The sequence below is a fragment of the Theropithecus gelada genome, chromosome 12 (genome assembly GCF_003255815.1).
Source record: "Theropithecus gelada isolate Dixy chromosome 12, Tgel_1.0, whole genome shotgun sequence".
NCBI lineage: Eukaryota > Metazoa > Chordata > Mammalia > Primates > Cercopithecidae > Theropithecus > Theropithecus gelada.
In genome coordinates this window covers 48,160,248-48,172,987 of record NC_037680.1, presented here as the reverse complement: position 1 = coordinate 48,172,987, position 12,740 = coordinate 48,160,248, and the positions used below count along the sequence as shown (strand labels likewise).

Here is a 12,740-nt window from a genome sequence, read left to right as displayed (position 1 = left end):
TTAAACTTTTTTTTTTCTCTACTAGTTAACAGATTTCAGATGCAAATATACTCTCATTATCCAGATTCAAATCTCTGTCACTCACCACAGGAATATAGAATGTGGCTTTGATCTGAGGGTGTTGTACTCATGGTAACTAGATGTTCCATTTCTCAGCTTTGCCTTGAAGAGTTTTTCTGGTTTTGTCTTGAAATGCTACTGAAATTTATCTTTCTAAATTCTTCCCTTTTGTGTGGGTGTAGCCATGTACCTGTATCCGAATTTTGCTTAGGATAATACATTTTAGAATTTGAACTGGAGGAGACTTTTCCCCTTTTGACTTAAGGCACCAAAGTAGTTTTAATTGCTCTACAATCCAAGGAAGCAGAAGCAAGTGGGTTTGCTGCCAAGAATGCTTACCACAAAGAGGAAAAAAATAATTGTAGCTCTGAATTTTAGCTCTGGCTTGTAAAATATGACAGTCTTCTACTATCTCTTTTTCTTTCATTGAGTACCTTGCTGCCACATCTGTCTCTACTTTTTTTTCCAAATGGGTTTATTAGTTTTGTTATTTGGAATATGGCTGGGGTGATCCTGGAAACACTGGTCTGAGAAATAGTCTTGACATTTCAGCTAGAAACAAACCCAGGGGTAGATTGATCTGAGACAGAGTTTGAGACCATCCCTCTGAACCTCTCCAGGGTGGGCCTAAGTGTCAAACTGTCATTCCCCCATGAGGAAGGAGGTTTTACCTTCTTCTTTTCAAGATAGCAAGACATGGAGGCTTTGCTGGATTTTCCTTTTTTACGCTGCCAGTCGGGCTCTGATGTGGAATCTGCCTGTCTCTTCTCCCTTGCCTACAGGCTGGAGGCTCTCAGGTCATTTTTACCAACCCATTGGAGATAGTGAAGATTCGTCTGCAAGTAGCTGGAGAGATCACCACGGGACCCAGAGTCAGCGCCCTGAATGTACTCCGGGACTTGGGAATTTTTGGTCTGTATAAGGTGGGTAGGTTTAGGTTATAATGTACTCAATAAAATGTGAAAGAATGTGGAAACCAGACTTCTTCCCTCCAAGTTGAAAAGCAATGTTGTCTAGCAGGGTAGTCTGTGGAGTAGAAAATCAAAAAAAAAGAAAAGAATCAGGACACTTGTATGAGAGGCTGTGGAATACACATGCAGCCTCTCCTGTTGTCATCTTCAGGCTTTTGTGAAACTGCCAGCAAGGAGGCCAGCACCGCAGACCTACTGGCCTCAGGCTCACAGCCTTTCATTTGCTGGGGGGTTTGGGAAGACTTTCCTTGGTGCTCTCTTTGGGCTGGTTTAGGGCTTCAAAATAGTCTTATGTTTATTTTCAGTCTGAGTTACCTCTATTGTTAACTTCCCAGTGGGAGCTTTTCTTTGTCTTAATAATTTGACCACAGTAAAACAGTAGTAGAGTTTGGTAGGATTCAGGTCTTTAAGAAGTTAAGTGGTAGGATTTGTCAATAATGAATTCCATTTAGAAAAAAAAAAAAAAAAAAAAAAACCAACAACAACAAAATGTACTGTACTTTAACAAAATGCCAGTCAACAGATTCCTTCCCTGCGGGCATACTTACTCCCATCATTACAGATCAGATGTAATGGAGCAGAAGCTATTATTTTTCTTAAACAAGGAAGAGGATTTCTTTCCATTCCTTTGCCTCGTGTAAGGGGAATACGTAAATTTAGCCACCATAGACAACTGTGTTTCCACAGCATCTGATATAGATCCATCACTGCAGAAATGTGTAAATTTGTTTCTGTAACTGCAAATTAGAAATTAGAAATTCTCTAGATTGGAATCACACAGCTACAGGGTTCTCTGGAGACCAGCAAACAATGATGCCTGTCTCAAGAGAGTTTCGTACACATTTTTGCTTCCTCCTCCCCACTCCCAATTTCCATCCTTTTTGAATTCCCTTTGAGAGATGAATTTATTAATATTGCTTCTCTCTGTATTATCCTTTAGTGAGTCCGTGGATTTTTTTCTTTTTTCAATGTTTGAGTTTGTCTTTTTGAAAAAAAACCAGGGCTGGGAGCACTGGCTCACACTTGCACTCCCAGCACTTTGGGAGGCCGAGGCAGGGGGATTGCTTGAGCCCAGGAGTTCAACCAGCCAGGGCAAAATGTCTAGACCTTGTCTCTACTTTAAAAAAAAAAATTAGCTGGCACAGTGGTGTACACCTGTCATCTCAGCTACTCAGGAGGCTGAGGTGGGAGGATCACTTGAGCCCAGAAGGTCAAGGCTACAGCAAGCTGTGATCGCGCCACTACACTCCAGCCTGGGCAACATAGTGAGACCCTGTCTCAGAAAAAAAAAAAGAAGAAGAAGAAAACAGAGTCATTAAAAAAATAAGTGCCAAGGTGGAGTGTTTGCCTAGCTGGGTAGTGGAATGGTGTGGGCTTCTGACAGAGCTGAGAGAGGTGTTCTTTGAGACCTCAGTCATTGGGACAAGCTGCCCCTGGGTCATGATTTTCTACTCCTGTGGAAATCTGCTGCTAAAATATTTTGTCTGATATTTAGGACATGGGAAATGAGGAGGGAAGATTTGGGTTTCTTTTCCCCCTGCTCTAGAGTAGTTACCTTCCTTCATCACTGCTGCTAGCTTTTTACCTGGCACTGCGGGGACTCTCACCTGATGTAAAAATTTAAGAGGGTAGATCTTGTGTGTTTTTACCATAGTAAGAGATTAATTAATTTAAAAAACCCTGAATCTATATAAAAAATGCCAGAAAGTTCTTAGTTTTCAGATAGTATCATTACCCAGTTATTAACTCTAGGACTGCAGGATTCACCATGCTTTCACAAGCTTTGAGATATACGGATTTCCCTATTCCCCACTCATCTCCCGCCTCCCCCATTTCCCTTGCACATCAGTTCTAATGCTGTTTGAGGGACACCTCAGGCTTGTCACTGAAAAATGTCACATGGATCCCATTTGGGCATTCATACTCAGTTTCACACTGTTTTGCACTATTTCCTCACTGTGTGACAGGGTGCCAAAGCGTGTTTCCTCCGAGACATTCCCTTCTCTGCAATCTATTTTCCTGTTTATGCTCATTGCAAACTACTTCTGGCTGATGAAAATGGACATGTGGGAGGTTTAAATCTTCTTGCAGCTGGAGCCATGGCAGGTAACTACGAATTTTTTTTTTTTTAACTGCAAGAATTCTCCCATTAGTTAAAAAGTACAGAATCTCTATGTACTTTCCCCTTTTATTTCTGGAAGGATTATTGTTTGTACCTGACTTAGTTTAAATATCACTTTTTCTCCTTTGTGGGATGTGCTGTAATTCTGATGAGAGTTAATTACATTTGCATAATGTGGATAAACAGCTTAATGCAGCTTAGCAACTCAGAGCCAAATTAGATCTGCCCATCTAAATTGGGCTTTCATCATTAACATGTTTCTTAGTCTCCTGTGCCCCTGAAACCTTGAGTACAGCCAAGCTAAGCATTAAGGTGGGAAAGTTTTTCCTCAAATCAGTTGCTTTGCTGTATCTCATGCTTATGCACAGATCTAGCATGCTCTTACTTTCTCTGTATATTGGAATCTACATGGTTTGGCCCAAAATTGAGCTTTTGTCGTGAAGGTGTCCCTCTTTTTCCTACCATTGCCCTCATTAGACCAAAGTAAGCAGTACCCCTCAGCAAACCACCTTGAACTCAATTTTTGTACTTTTTCTAACCCTTAACACTTTGTCATTAGCCAGGTATAGTGGTGCGTGCCTGTAGTCCCAGCTACCCGGGAGGCTGAGGTGGGAGGATCACCTGAGCCTGGGAGGTCAAGGCTGTGGTGAGCCGAGATGATACCACTGTACTCCAGCCTGGGTGACAGAGTGAGAGCTTGTCTCAAAAAAACAAAAAAACAAAGAAACAAAAAAAAAAAACAAAAACAGTTTGTCTTTTATTAATAGTTATTTGCATAAGTGTTATCCTCTGTACTAGGCTAATAGCTTCTTGAGGGCAAGAGTTTCATTCTCTTCATCCTTGCCTTTCCTGTGTGGCCAGTGTAGTAGTAATAGGTGCTCAATAAATGTCAATAACATGAAGGAAAACCTTCATCTCATCTAAGATACCAAATTAGGCACAGAAGAGATTCCATTTGAAAGAGGAGCCTTGTAAGAGCAGGGACGTACTAAGATGCTTCCTTCTGACCTCACAGGTACAGCCTGACTCTTGAGTTAGGAAGGAGCTGACTTGGAATAGAAGGAGAGAACCAGGTGTCCTTGGCTGCACCAACACTCTGAAAAGACAAAGGAAGGAAGGGGTGCATGTTTGCTCTCTATACAACCAGTAATGAACCATTGCAGAGCTCAGTGTTGCTGTGACCAGCCAGGCTTATGTTTACTGTGTGGCTTTTCATTGCTGGGCTCATTCTCCTCTGGAGGCTCTGGCTAAACATCGGGGCAACCTGAGCAGCTCCTGGAGTGTGCTGTGCTTGGTGTGTGGCAGGAGCCCTTGGGCCTGAGAGTGTTGGGATGGACCACATTGTTGTTCTTGCTTGTGGAGACAGGGATGACTTGTGATCATTAAGAAACGGCCCCAGGGACCTTACCGCCCTTACTTGGGGCCCAGCAAGTCCTTTTTCCCCTAGCGGTGGTAATTTCAGTAAGTTTTGCGTTTAAAAGCCAGTAAAGTTACCTGCTCAGTCTTGGCAGTGAGTTGTGTGTAGCAGCCCCTTTCTGGTACTTACCAGTCTCCCACCTTTTTTTTTTTTTTTTTTTTTTTTGGTGGGACGGAGTCTTGCTCTGTCACCCAGGCTGGAGTGCAGTGGTACAATTTTGGCTCACTGCAACCTCTGCCTCCCGGGTTCAAGCGATTCTCCTGCGTCAGCCTCCCAAGTAGTTGGGACTACAGGCGTGTACCACCATGCCTGGCTAATTTTTGTATTTTAGATAAAGACAGGGTTTCACCATGTTGGCCAGCACAGCTGGTCAGAGCCACACTGAGCTCTGTAATGGTTCATTACTGGTTGTATAGAGAGCAAACATGCACCCCTTCCTTCCTTTGTCTTTTCGGAGTGTTGGTGCAGCCAAGGACATCTGGTTCTCTCCTTTTCCAAGTCAGCTCCTTCCTAACTCAAGAGTCAGACTGAGGCCAGGCGCGGTGGCTCATGCCTATAATCCCTGCACTTTGGGAGGCCGAGATGGGCAGATCACGAGGTCAGGAGATTGAGACCATCCTGGCTAACACAGTGAAGCCCCATCTCTACTAAAAATGCAAAACATTAGCCGGGTGTGGTGGCAGGTGCCTGTAGTCCCAGCTACTCGGGAGGCGAGGCAGGAGAATGGCGTGAACCTGGGAGGCAGAGCTTGCAGTGAGCCAAGATCGTGCCACTGCACTCCAGCCTGGGCGACAGAGTGAGACTCCGTCTCAAAAAAAAAAAAAAAAAAAAAAGTCAGGCTGTACATGTGAGGTTTCAAACTCCTGACCTCAGGTGATCCACCCATCTTGGCCTTCCAAAGTGCTGGGATTACAAGTGTGAACCACCACACTTGGCCCAGTCTCCTACTTTTAAATGGGGGCAACATTTGCCTTCCAGGCTTTTCCTTGTGCTTCCCAATCAACAACGAAAAACAGCCAGGGAAGAAGAGTCTAATTGTGGACAGGCATTTGCCAGTGGTTGACTGAACCAACTAAATATTTCCATGGAACTGTCAGCAGCAACTTTTTCCCCATAGACGTTTGATGTCAGTTTTCAGAATGAAATTATTTTTTCTAATTTTTACCAGTCAAGATTTGCTAGCAGGAACTGAGAACATTCAAAAGTCTGCCTCCAAAGGCAGGCAGTTTACCTAGTTTCATCTGAATAGGGTGCAAGGCCATGCCAAGGGGAGGTATTTGCATTCTTCTCTAGCAGAACCCCCTACAAGGCTGCCAGCTCCATCTGCCTAGTGAGGATACAATGATATTCAGGCCAAATTGAATTTCTTTCCCCTGGGGAAGATTATGTTGCTCCTTTGCTCTCCGTTTTATTTTATAAGTAAAAGGTGTGGTTATGAAATCCGTCTTCTGTGTCCTGATGCTGATCAATCTCAACATGACCCCAGGGAGCTTGGGCACAGGGGCCTTTCCCTGACCAGCTCCCCTATCGTTTCTTAACTGGCTGTCTGGCCACCTCTCGCTCCAGTTGTAATGACTTTTGTCATGTAAGCATGTCTGAAAGGAGTCACAGTTAACTCTCAAGGTAGCCCTTCAAACAAGCGAGTGATTATGAGTATTGATATTCACCTCCCACACTACAGTTGACAAGAATCAGGAAAAACAGTAGTTTAGTGTCAGATACATTTAGTGACTCACTAAAATGACATTATCCTTTTTTTATACATAAAAAATACTTGTATCTTATTTAAGAAAAAAGGAGGTAAAATAATTGAAACTGAAAGAGAACACTTGGGAATTGCCTTATTAATATTGCTACTTTTTTTTTCGTTTCACAGTTATTTGGGATCATGCAATGTAGAGTGATTTTTTTTTAATTCAGAAAAAAAAATAATTTTCCACTGATCACATTGAAACAGCTAATAGGCTTCTATGTCCTTTTCCCATTAGTGGCCAGACATCTATTTAAAGAGTTTTGAGTTCCGCTCAAGTGATTGAAGTTGCAGACTCTATAGTAGATGTTAGTAGTATTCCTATCTTTTATAAGGTACTCTAGATAAATGTAGTTTTCTTCTGAAAGGTGTCCCAGCTGCATCTCTGGTGACCCCTGCTGATGTCATCAAGACAAGACTGCAGGTGGCTGCCCGCGCTGGCCAGACGACATACAGTGGTGTCATCGACTGTTTCAGGAAGATTCTCCGGGAAGAAGGGCCCTCAGCATTTTGGAAAGGGACTGCAGGTAGGCAGGGGCTGGAGCCATACAGAATAGCTGGCTGGCTCTAGCATCCTCCCCTGTGACTCAGTGGCTGTCTTTACCACATTTGTTCTGGCTTTAAGTCTCCCCTGCCCCTGCTTCTGTTTTTCAGCTCGAGTGTTTCGATCCTCTCCCCAGTTTGGTGTTACCTTGGTCACTTATGAACTTCTCCAGCGGTGGTTTTACATTGATTTTGGAGGCCTGTAAGTCAGCTGCTCAACTCCTTTACAAAGAAATCACTAAAACCAAAACAAATGTTTGCTCTGTCTACAAAGGCATTGTTGCAACTCTTAGAAAACTGATAAGACAGAACCTTTAATAAGCTATTGGGGGATTTTAGGGAAGCAGCAAATTTTTTTTTAAAAGACAGGATATCCTCTGTTGCCCAGGCTGGAATGCAATGGCATGATCTTGGCTCACTGTAGCCTCAACCTCCCGGGCTCAAGTGATCCTCCCACCTCAGCCTCCCGAGTAGCTGGAATCACAGAGGCGTGCCACCACACCCAGCTAATTTTTGTACTTTTTTATAGAGATGGGATCTTGCGGTGTTGTCCAGGCTGGTTTCGAACTCCACCAGCCTTGGCCTCCCAACGTGCTGGGATTATAGGCATGAGCTACCGTGCCTAGCCAGGAGGCAGCAGATTAAAACGCTGTGTAAATAATTGTCTTTTTTCACGTAAGCAAATACTGAACTTCATGGTGTTCTCATTATGTGGATTTTATTATATGGCCCTTTCACAGAAGTAATGTAAATGTATACCAGTAACACTTTTGTGCATTTTCTTTCAAAGTCCCAAGCCTTTTTGCATCTCTGATACTTCATTATTCACCACAATTTATTATTAGTTAGGTGTAGATGTTCTTGAAGCTAATTTACTGGAAAAACCAATAGGCTTGAAGAGAGATTTTGCCCATGGATATAATCACTAGTGAGCTGTAGGCCAGAAATTGGGCTTCTAAAAGTTTATCATTTGAAGCTTGCACTGAGAAGAGGAATTATTAGTTGAATTTTCTGGGTGGGGAAGTTGTACCCAAAGCAAGCAATTATTAGCTTTTTAGCAGAAGACCAAGTACCATTCCTGAGTCCTCACATCAGAAGCCTGTGAACTCCTCTATGCCCAAAGGCCATATATGGAATCAGCTGTTGGATCAAGTGGAGGGACCTATACAAAAAAAGTGAGAACAGTAGTCTTACAGTTGCATTGTAGAAATGTGAAGCTTCAGGCTTTTCCATGCTTTCAACTTCTGTAAAAGAACTAAAGCTATTTATTTCTCTCTCTGTCTTTTTTTTTTTCTGACAGAGTCTCGCTCTGTCGCCCAGGCTGGAGTGCAGTGGTGCGATCTCGGCTCACTGCACCCTCCACCTCCCAGGTTCAAGTGATTCTCCTGCCTCAGCCTTCCGAGTAGCTGGGACTATAGGCACATGCCACCGCGCCCAGCTGATTTTTTTTTAAATATTTTTAGTAGACACAGTTTCACCGTGTTAGCCAGGATAGCTTCTATCTCCTGACCTCGTGATCCACCTGCCTTGGCCTCCCAAAGTGCTGAGATTATAGGCGTGAGCCACCGTGCCCTGCCTATTTCTCTTTAAATAATTTAATTGATAATCTTTATGAGTCTACTACGTAAAAAGTTAACTTCTAAAGTTATGTCAAAAGAAAAATATATACTTTAAAAATTACTTTCATATATGCTAAGTGCAGAAAATTTGGAAAACCATAAAGCATAAAAGAAAAAAACCAGCCTGGGTGTGGTGGCTCACACCTCCCAGTGCTCTGGGAGGCCAAGGCAGAAGGATCGCTTAGACCAGAAGTTCGAAACCAGCTTTGGCAACATAGCAAGACCCCATCTTTACAAAAAGAAAAAAGAAAAAAATCATCCATAATCCTACTTTCCAGAGAATCTTCATATTTGAATGTCTTTTCTTCTGACTTTTTTCCTATGGATCTGTTTATATATGTATACAAGCATTGGAAATAAGGCCATTTCTCTTGTAAATCAGATATGTAGATAAGTTGCTGTCAAAGCAGCCATAAATCATGACTGTTGTTTCTAGTCATGCAGCACAGGTGCCATGGAAATAGTTGAGACAAACACTCTTCTTTGTGGCACATGGGTCAGACCGAAAATGTCCAGCTGTAAGCTGCCCTCATCCACCTTCAGCATGCTAACCGTTGGCTTTTTTTCTGTCAACAGCAAACCCGCTGGTTCAGAACCAACACCTAAGTCACGCATTGCAGACCTTCCTCCTGCCAACCCTGATCACATCGGTGGATACAGACTCGCCACAGCCACGTTTGCAGGCATCGAAAACAAATTTGGCCTTTATCTCCCCAAATTTAAGTCTCCTAGTGTTGCTGTGGTTCAGCCAAAGGCAGCAGTGGCAGCCACTCAGTGATGAGACAACTGTTGAGTGTGGCAAAATGGCACCTTGAAGAAAGAGGCCTAGGAGAGCAGCCCTGTAATGTGTCCAGTCAGCTGCATGGTGCTGACTGAGCTGAGGAGTCAAACTATTCTTTCTATATGACATATACATATACTTGTTTATAAAATAATCATTTGCCCAGGGAAAAAACCACAATGCTGTTTCAAGCTTTAGTCTTATGTGTTGAAATGTTTTTGTAAGCCTTGGCATGAATTAGTGTTCTAGACTCTGCTTTGCACAGCTTGCACTTACAGTGATTGTACATATTGTACATCTTTGTACAGAGACATCTTGGCACCTCATCCCAACAAATCACATTTGTAGAAATGTAATGCGGTTCTGAGTGGCTTGAAATGTACAGAATGTTTTGAAAGTGTTTTATTAAGAATCACACAAAAATAAATGTATTAAAATTAAATTCATTCTCTTATTGGTGACTTATGGAAATAAAGCATCAATATTGGATGTATTTAATTCCTAGTTTGTTTTCCATTCTGGAATAAAAAGGTATTTGCTGATAAAAGGCATAATGAGACATATTGCTGATACCATTGAATAAGTGGCACTTTGGAAAGATGCATGCCAGTGGATGCCAGAGGACCAGGCTAATGACTTGTGTGTGCTGATATGTTTCCATTTGTATTTTAATGTGTGTGTAGACCCTCCTCTGTTCATCAATCAAAAAGCATTTCCTAGGCAGCTCCTCTCCTGTCTGTGCATATAGAAACAGGGATATCTCCATCATTACTGGCTTAGTTTTGCTTTCCTTTGACACAGCAAGGCAAAGGCCAAGCTTTCAAAAGAGTAAAGGATACTTCCACAGTTTTCCTTCATATGGATATGATTCCAGTCAAAAATAAAATGCACACCAAAATGTGTACATGTAGTTTGATTTTTCTTCGTAAATATACTGATAATGCTTTTTGTTCTGATTGATTACTGTTTCCAAAAATCTCATGATCAGGTTCGCCCTTTCTTCCACCTTTATAGAAAATAGAAAAATTAGTTTTAGAAAGGGCTAGCGCAGAGTGAAGGGAGGGAAGAAGAAAGAGAAGAAAGGCTCTATATGGTGATTTAGTGGGGTCTACGTTCTTACTTTGGAATCCAAATGCAAACTGTTCTAAAAGTCACTCACCAAAGGCGTGATTACTAATTTGGATCTAAACATACATCTTGACAGCCACATCTATACTTTGATATGGATGTGATTTGATGTGCATCATCAGAATTTATTTACCTTACCAAAGTGCTCTTGGAAGACATTGCTACTGCCAGTAAGCTGGAATATGAGAATGTATGCAAATATTTTCAAGAGGCGAGCCTGGAGACAGACCAAGTTACTTAGTATCCTGCACAGGGCTCCTTGATTGATGGCTGACAGCCCTGTGACCACAACTGTAGGCTGTTTGAAGGCCCTCCAGGAACAAAAGAATTAGCTTTGAAAGCAAGTTATTTTCAAATGTGTTAGATTGATCTCATAGGAATGGAACAAATAATAATACAGTTGTTTTGCTACTACCACTTGTTAGGAATATATGAGTAGTCCATGGATATGTGATTATAAAAGAATCCTATGTATGTATCTAGAGTAAGATGGGAAAGTGTCCCGCTTACCCTTCTTCTACCTCCACCACTTCCTGGCCCAGAGGTAATCACTGCTAATAGGTTACAGCATGAATCTGTAGTCTGTTTTTCATAACTCTATATAAATATATGTACATATTTATATTTTAACAGGATTATGCTGTGTGTGTGTTATTCTGTGTCTTGCTTGTGTTTTGGATATCTTTCCATGTCAGTTTATAAAGTTTTATTTTTAATGACTGCATAGTATTTCATTTTATGGGTTATAATACTTTTCATAAATCTCCCCTTTTGATATTTATTCATTTTTTTCACTACGGCAAACAATGCTGTAGTGAATGGCAGACATCTTCGTACACATATCTTGAGTGCATGTGAATTTCATTAGGATAGATACATGGAATTGAAGACTTTTAAGACAAGCTTTACGTTTTTATACATATTGCCACATTGGTCTTCAAAAAGGAATTATTAATTTACTTTCCTGTTGATAGCATATGAGAATGCCTATTTCTCTGCAACCTCAGCAAAGAGGGATATTATCAGTCTTTTACATTTTCAGCAAATCATGAGAGCTGATCATGGTTATTTTATTTTTCTAATTACTAGTGAGATTGAATGTCTTTTCATATTTACTGGTCATTTGTATATTTTCTTATTGTGGAATATAGACAAAGTACGTGAAACATGTATGCATGTATACAACAGATATGTACACACATGTATATTTTTAACATAATGTGCATACCATATGACTACCGGGTAAAGAAATAGAACATCTCCAACATCTCAGAAGCTCCCTATATGTCCCTCCCTAACACAACCTGCCGTCCACTTTAACATCATCCCTACTTTTCGCTTTGCTTTTCTTCACAGTTTTACCATTCATGTGTATGTCTCTAAAGACCATATTTAGTTTCTGTTTTTGGAATTTATGTGAAGCATATGTGCACTTTTGAGACTGGTTTCTTTCGCTAAGCATTATGAGATTCATCCTTATCACTGAATGTAGCTATAGTGTGTTTATTCCATTGTATGAATGTATTACATATACTTTTTTCATTTTACTCTTGATGGACAATATGGATTTTTTCCACTTTGGGGATATTTCAAACAGTGCTTCTATGGATATTTTGAACATGTCTTCTGGAGTTTGCATCTTTAAAAGGACATATACATAAGAGTGGAACCTAGATCATGCCAACTGTTTCCCAAAGATTCTTGTACTGATTTACATTCTTCCCAGGGTGTACTGGCTTTCCCCCAGCCACCCCAATCTGGTAGATGTATAATGGTATCACATTGTCGTTTAAATGACCATTTTCCTTATATGGAAAAAATATGAAAGGTGTTCATGAGGCTGAGCACATTTCATATATTTTTTGGCCATTTGGATTTCATCTTTGGTGAATGAAGTATGTTAAAGTTTGACCATTTTTCTTATTAATTTGCAGGTGATTCTTTATATATTCTGGATACTACTCCTTTAAGAGTTGTGTTGCAGAATCTTTTCCCACTTCGTGCTTGTCTTTTCACAGTGTTTATAAAATATATTAACATTTTAATTTTAATATCTTCAAATATATCAATAGTTTTCCTTTATGGTTAGCTCACTTTTTAAAATCATTACGTTAAAAATATAGTTAATATTCTCTTGTTACATGCTTTGTAGTTTTGCCTCTCACATTTTGGTGTCATCCCACTTGGAACAATCTTCAACATATAGTATGAGGTAATTTTTTTGCTGCTTTAAGGCTAGTCTGTTGTGCCAGCACTGTTTATTGGAAAAAAAAAAAAAAAACTTCCTTGTCCTATTGCTTTGAAGTGCCTTTTCTGTTGTATATTGTCCATATATGCAAAGATCTTTTA

The 12,740-nt window shown here is 40.9% G+C and overlaps 1 protein-coding gene across 2 annotated transcripts in view; it reads left to right on the top strand.

The window, feature by feature from the left end:
• Positions 1-10,164, top strand: part of SLC25A12 (solute carrier family 25 member 12) — a 115,834-nt gene extending 105,670 nt beyond the window's left edge. For both annotated transcript variants that reach the window (XM_025404089.1, XM_025404088.1), the window contains 5 exons: positions 843-983; positions 2,999-3,137; positions 6,689-6,847; positions 6,975-7,065; positions 9,059-10,164. In XM_025404089.1, the coding sequence (XP_025259874.1) occupies positions 843-983; positions 2,999-3,137; positions 6,689-6,847; positions 6,975-7,065; positions 9,059-9,260 (732 nt within the window). In that variant the 3' untranslated portion in view covers positions 9,261-10,164. The remainder of the gene's footprint in view (positions 1-842; positions 984-2,998; positions 3,138-6,688; positions 6,848-6,974; positions 7,066-9,058) is intronic.
• The last annotated feature ends 2,576 nt before the right edge of the window (positions 10,165-12,740 follow it).